At 40.6% G+C, this 7,472-nt stretch overlaps 1 protein-coding gene across 1 annotated transcript; it reads right to left on the bottom strand.

The window, feature by feature from the left end:
- Positions 1–2,241: 2,241 nt before the first annotated feature.
- On the bottom strand, positions 2,242–3,288 carry TAAR9 (trace amine associated receptor 9; the record flags this gene model as incomplete). Its single annotated transcript, XM_084775873.1, has 1 exon — positions 2,242–3,288. The coding sequence occupies one exon, from the start codon at positions 3,286–3,288 to the stop codon at positions 2,242–2,244; it is 1,047 nt and encodes a 348-aa protein (XP_084631999.1).
- Positions 3,289–7,472: the final 4,184 nt, after the last annotated feature.

Raw genomic sequence — 7,472 nt, 5'->3', positions numbered from 1 at the left:
AACAAAAGCTATTGTGAATTAAGTAACACTTTAAAACAGATTTATATCTGATCAAAACTTTAGACTTGTATTTTAATAATAATCTCTGTGTTTGAGAGGCACAGTATTTCTAAAGGTACACCAAGGCTTAGGTCGATTAACTGGGTTTTTCGATACTCTGGATTTTTTTTTTTTGACAAAGCAAATAATTCAAGATCATGAGTTTAAAAGACCAAGTTCAGCCACATGTCCCAGACACAGTGAACATCAGAGAGCAGGGCTTACTTCCTTCTTCCTTGGGTCTGCTCTGAATATATCCATGGCTTTGCAGGGTCTTAATGTGTGGAGAGCAGAGGCTTTTGGCTGCTTTCTAAAAGTCAGGGTGTCATTGGAAAGAGAGTGGAGCTGTGCTAACAGTTGGCTTGATTTCAGGAAATAGGCACAAGTTTTAAGAGAAGGCATCTTTAGAAGGACATAAAGAGTGCAGAAATAAGCAAGACAGCTGATTGGGAGCATATTCCCCACTTAGTGATGCCGGGACAAACTTGAAAGCATCTCTGGTTAGGATTCATTACTCTCACGATCTGTTCCTCTAAGAATGTGCTCTGCTGATTTTTTTTTTTTTATGAGCTGAAAATGAATAGCTCAGGACACACTGTTTAATTGCTCTGGGTTCTTTCCTCTATTACAAGTGCTAGTACAAAGTTTACATTTGCAGTTGAAGAAAAGAACATGTGTTGATATAAAGACATATCTGACCCACTCTCCAGGAGACACAAGCTTTGGGTTGCTTCTTAAGGAGTGAGAACACAAGAGCCTAACAGAGACCGCTTGAAAGGAGATCTGCAAACCCTGGCTTGCGGTTGTTTTCTGAACCACAACCAGGTGCTCTGTGGGAAGGGCCCTGTTTCCTTTTTTCCTCATTTAGTCTTCTTTCTGCTAAAGACTCTTCAGCTCTACTTAAAATCTATCAGCCTACATAAGGCAACGTGGCTTAACTTTTCTGTGCAGTGTTTCCAACCTGGCCCATCTATAAAGAACACAGCCGGTATTCTGTGGAATGCTTATTGAACTGTTTGCTTAGAACCATTTCACGCTGTAACCCAAGCTTATTTACAGCGCCGTTTGGTAATCAGCTACATTCCCAGCCATCAAGTATGCAAGAACTATATCCTCAGCACTGGTTGTTTTCAGGATCAAACTGTATCTTGAAACATACAACATATATTTCAACCAAAATGAATTGTAAGTCATGTTGACTGAGAAATGTATAACTGACTAGAAAGGGGGAGCCATTCCTGGAACAAATATTTGAGTTTTTGTGGTGTTAAGACAACCCTTGGTTCACTTTGCTTTTATGTCATATCAATATCAAATGTGCTTTCTTTGACTCAAAGAAAGACCTCAAAGATTAAAGCTAACTCATTTTAACTCACATTTTAAAATGCAAAATTCATATCTTACTTCAAATGCTAAACAAGTAGACAAATGACAGTCCAGCCCAGGCTACACAGTGCAGCTCTGTGTAAACAAACAAACAAACAGCAAACAAGCACCACCCAGACAAGTAGACAGATCATTTATGCAAATCCTTCAATAAAATATGTTTTCTAAAAGTCAAGTTCTGTGGCACACCTATTCCATGTGAATTTGTCTCTATGAAATGGCAAGAACAACTTGCAAGATTCCAGGAAAATAAGGCTTTGGATGATTTTTTAGATGCTTTTCAGTCACTCGGGAGTTCTACATACCAGCTCACTGTAAAGTTCTTTGAGGTTAAAAATAAATGTTTCAAGAATGTTTAATTATATTTACTTTTCATACAAGATACACTTTAAAGAAGGCTTTGTCCCCTGAAAACCTAATCCCATGTTCCTAAGAGCTTCTTTTCCTTTCCACTATTGTCAATATCTGAATACTGTGTGTGTGTGTGTGTGTGTGTGTGTGTGTGTGTGTGTGTGTGTGTGCCTGTGTGTTGGGAGGAGGGGTGTACAGTCCTTCAAATCACCTGAAGAAACATATAGAAGTTTCAGAGCAAATCAAAGGCATTTAAGGAGCACACCACATTGGAAGGAGCGAACAGATTCCATCAAGTGTCACTCAGCCCTAAAATGGACAGTCAGTCACTAAGGAGCAAATGCCCAGAGCAAACTTTGAATGTCAGATCTACCTGTGACCTGCCTAGATCAGAGTGGTTATTTTTTGCCTCTGACCTTTAAAGCCTAGTCAGATCTCAGATCTCTGCAGTGATCGGTTTTTTTTTTAACCTACACCTGCCTCTTCGGAGAACAAATTGCTTGTTGATGAATCAGCCCTGAAGACTTTGCCACTCACAATCAGTTTTATTGCCTTCCGAAACCAAGGATAAAAAAAGGCATAGATCAGGGGGTTCATAGCTGAGTTGTAATAAACGCACCACACTAGTATCTCGTAGACGTAGGCGGGTGTAATGAAGCCCAGGTAGGCATCAATCATCGCATCGATAATGTAGGGCAGCCAGGACACCAGAAACGCTGCCATGGCGATCCCCAAGGTTTTGGCAGCCTTCCTCTCTCTTTTGGCTACTCTTTCCTTGTAGCTCTCTGAGGAGGCCTGGGCTTGACTGCCTGTGCTCTCTATCTTCCTAGCCTGGTGCTTTGCCACCAAAAATATCCTACCGTAGAGGAACACCATGACAACCGTGGGCAGAAAGAATAAAAGGAAACAAAGTAAAACCCAGTTTTGGTTCAATGGAGCCTGGCAGCCTCCCACACAGGTCAGAGCAGCCACTAATTCCTCGATCCCTTCTTCATTGGCTCCCGTGTAAAAGATAGAAAAGCTGTACGTGACAGAGAAGAGCCAAGAGAGAGCGATGCATACTCCTGACACCGATATGGTGAACTTGGTTGGGTAGGTCAGCGGGTCCGTAACTGCGATGTACCTGTCGATGGAGATGCAGCACAAGTGAAAGAGAGAGGCAAAGCAGAAGGAGGTGTCGAAACACGTGTGGAACTTACAGTAGCTCTCCCCAAAGTACCAGCAGCTCTCCACGGACCGCACCGTGCTGAAGGGCATCACTGTCACCCCCACCAAGAAGTCGGCGCAGGCCAGGGACGCCACCAGAAAGTTCGTAGGCGTGTGTAACTGTCTAAAGTGGAGGATAGCAATAATGACCAGTAAGTTTCCAAACACTGCCAGCACGGCTCCCAAGCCGAGGACCGCATAGAGGATGGCTCGAGGCCAGGGTGAATAGGCGCTTTTGATGCAGGATCCGTTCACATTCTCGTAGCAGAGCTCCAGGGACTCCTCTGGGGAGAAGCTGCTTCCCATTCCCTCAGCCTCGGTGATTTTAATCTTCCCAGATTTCCATTCTAGCGATCTAAAACAAAAACGGGGTGCCGACTTCAAAGACTTTCCGGGCGGGGGGTGGGGAGGGAAGAAAAAAGAAAACCTGAGTTAAAATAAAGCTAACCATTATAGTCATACTTTCCATGTCTGTCTATAAGCGTTTTAGCCTTTCTCCAAAGTATCTGAAACTTTTAGTTAATAGAAACTTGTGGCAGAAAGCCATTTTAGAAGTCAAATGTATTACTACATAAATGACCAGCAATATACATAGCCTAATGTAGAATTTATTTTATATTATTTTGTTATCACTTATTACTACTATATTATTATTAATATAGAATTTAATTCAGAGAAGGCATTTTTGTGGGTGTCATCTTACCTTTTGAAAAAATCTCACCCGTGGCCACCTGAATTGAGAAATAGCTTGGCCACCAGCGGCTGAATTTTATTTACTACTTAGTTACCTCCCCAGAGTGGCCACCTTGGCAGCAATCAACAACTCGACTTTGCTTTTTTTTTTTTTCAAACTGGAAAAAATAAATTACATATCCTTCAAATCACAATTTCAAAATCCCCATGGACTAGAGTGTGAAGGGTGGAAAGAGCTTGCTCATTGTGCCTCATGTTGTCATTTTTCTCCTTTGTATCTTGGTAACTTGACAAGTGGAAGTGACCTGGAAACCTGTTACCAAGTGGTTACTAGGGTAATCAGTAGCAAAGTTTTTTTTTTTTTTAAGGCAAACAGCCTGAGTGAGTTGTCTAAAATCAGAAAAAAAAATTTAATAAGTCATAACTCCCCTAATACCGTACCTTTCATGCTGGAAGTAGGAAGTTCAGTTTTAAACCTACCACAAGGGAGCAGCAGCAGCTAGGGTTTGGGGGTAGGCTGCAGTGACACTTGCACATCTTCTCTGTCCCATAAGTGTCGGTGCATGCTGCCATCCAATGCACAAATAGCTCCTGTGGGTGTTTGAAATTATTCTTAGAGGAGACATGTAGTCCAAAGAGGGTTTTCCAAGTATACATGATAAACAAATGACTACTTTCTGCTTTGTGAATAAGAGAATGCACTTGAATATTAATCTCTATGCTAGAGAACAGACTGCACATATTACTGTTCATCGAATGGCACACGTCTGTTAGAAATACAGGGTTATACGCAGATATGTGTGCCTTTTGCTTTTACTATTTTTAGGTAATGACTTTCCCTGCCCATGAGTTTTCAATGATGTGTCCTGTTTCAAGCTTCACAAATTCATGTTCTTAACTTTGATTTCCCATTTATATTTGAGCCTTACTTGGTTTGTTGTTCCAGAATTAACTACTGCCTTTGGACAGTGTCCTTGGTCCCTGGTTCATATATGTCTTGCTTTACTTCCAGGCAAGCTAAAGACGTTTCTCTCCAGGTGGTACCCTGCCCCAGAGCTTAAATGTCAGTCCTTGGATACTCCCCAACTTCACTGTGTCCAAATAATGATGCTATTTTGAATGAGGGAGTGGTTGCCTTTCCTGGTCCTCTATCCTTTAGCTCTAGAATGGCAGCTTGCAGTCTCAGCATTGTCTTCATCTTTGCCCTTACCTAGAAGCAAAGACTCAAGATGCAAGACACCTCCAAGCAAACACCTCCAAGATGCATGCTGTTGTTCAATGATGCTCTTCACCCTTAAGGGGGATTAGGATGTCTTAAAGAAATATCTGTCCCAGCAGGAGGATAGGGTAGAGAGTAAAGAGAGAATCAAACCCACTTTTATGCATGAAACTAAGAAGGAGATCTTTTTAATGTCAAGGTATTTGATAAGTATACTGCTACCAGCATGAATAGGTGCCTACTATACAAATGTCAAATGCCAAAGTAATAATGAAGAATGAAAAATTATAAATAGTGAGAAACAGGACCAAATTAGGCCATACTAATTAAGGTTATATTTGTATATAAGATATTGTGATGAAGAAGATGATGATGACAGCCTAGTAAAATAAAATTGTGCGGGCTTGGTAATACATATGACATTTTCCCCTAAAGGAATGTTGTTTAAATAGTTTAGTCAATGTAACAGAAATGTTCTCTAAGTGGTGTACCAGGAAGAGAACGAAATAGTAACACCACATCCCTCAGTGACAATATCTAGTGATCAGCAACTGCCTTAAGGTCTTATATTGCTCTTCATAGTTATGGGAGCTCTTGCTGTATAGTTAGGGTATAGTGCTCTGTATGCTAACCTAAAATTTCAATTTTAAAAATGAGCCGCCTAGAAAATACATTTTAACTGTCAAGACCAATGTAGAATGTTTTTCATGCACATTGCACATAATAGCACATTATGCCCACACACAATCAGCTTTTATCTATCATAGAACACTGCAATGCGTGTGAATTGTGTAACAGCATGGTGATATATTTCGGGAAATATCTCCTCTTGCTTGCAGAGACTGAACAATTGCCAGACATTATAGCTGAAATAATACTATGCCTTGAGATCATGTAAGTCTATGTACTTAACCTGTTAGCCTGCTGTGCACTCAGCCTGATTAAGTTTAACTCATTTTAATTGTAACAATGTAGCCAACCTTTCTAAGCCTTGGATTTCCTCAACAATCGGCTTTTTGCCACTTAAACTAAGTGTGTAGCCTGAATCTTATGTATTCTTCCATGCCCCTGACCCAGAGTATAAAGCATGTGTGTATTGTGGTAACCATTTGCTAAAAACAGCCATCAGGTACTGAACACAGCAATATTCCATATACATTAGACGCAATGTCTGTGGGTTGATATGGCTGTGGGTTGATATGGCTGTGGGTTGATAACATCTGACTGTGGCTGTGAGTGCTATTCTAAGTTAGTTAGTGTCAGTAAAAATAACTTCCCTATTAAAACTCCATTAATGATCTCTGTAAAGAATCCCTCATTCCTTTCCCAATCTGTATGTTCTGTGCTATTTGTTCAATAAACAGAAAAAAATCCCATTGTTAGACAAGGCACAGAAACAGAACGGACACTGGCACAGAAGACAGGTGATAGGCTCAGATTAGGAACAGGCAACAGACAGGCAACAGAGATAAGCCACTGACCACAAGCTACAACAAGACTGAAGACCCGGGCAGAAAAGTGAAGAACTCAACCTTGCCTTTGCTCTTGGTCAAACTACTCCAAGAAGTCTCGGTTTTCCTTCCTTAGTGTGGTATCACTGCCCAAGAGAAGGTTCAGAAGAGAGCAACTGCCGAGGGAAGGACCTGAGGCAGAGCAGTTAGAGACCCACATCACACCGCAATGAAGCAGCCAGACATGCACACCACACTGCGGTGCTGAAGAGCATGCTTTGCCAAGAACAACTGTTGGCCAAGTTCCAAGGCCATGCTGTTTTAATCTCTATTTATGACCCATTTTTATTTTCTAATTAAAATGTAATTACACCATTTCCTCCTTCCCTCTTTTCTTTTCAACCCCTTCCATGCCTCACTTTGCTCCCTTTCAGTTCATGGCCTCTTTTCCTTTAATTATTAAAGTTACATGTACTTGTAAACACATAAATATGAGGTGAGGTGCTCACTCCATTTTGTACTGCTTGTGTGTATATTTTCAGGGTTGGCAACTCAGTATTGAATAACCTGTGAGGGGGCTCATTCCTGGGGAAGATGTCTCAAATCCGTGCTCTTAAGCTTTTTTTTTTTGACACGTTATTAGTAACCTTCAGTGGTTCCCCATGATATTCCTGAACAAAGTCAGAGCAGAGAAAATACCACCTAGTGTTCTTGTTGATTCAATGCTCTTGAAGAATAGATCTGAATCCCAGATTTTTAAAAGCTACAAAATTTAAATTCCGGTGATGAGGAAAATATGTACAATTCTGCCCTGTTTATATGTGCTTGAGTTTGGATGAGAAATTGGAATTTTAATTTAATTTGTTTAAGTAGCCAAAGTAGCAAGCTGCTACACAAAAAGGTTGAACAACAACAACAACAACATCACCATCAGAACATTTTGACTCAGTTTCAAGAATTAGATCTCATCCTGTGAGCTTTGATGATTTGGTCTAGAAAAACTTCGCTGTTGCATTGGAGGTCTTGTTTTTACTTTGTTTTACTTTTCACTTTCTAAGTATCTATTACTAAGGTGCATAACGGAATAAAGACAGATATAGGCTGATACTCAAATTGTACCATGCAAC

Source organism: Acomys minous (genome assembly GCF_964271855.1).
Source record: "Acomys minous genome assembly, chromosome: 3".
In the NCBI taxonomy this organism is placed as follows: domain Eukaryota; kingdom Metazoa; phylum Chordata; class Mammalia; order Rodentia; family Muridae; genus Acomys; species Acomys minous.
This window is presented reverse-complemented; position numbering and strand designations above follow the sequence as displayed.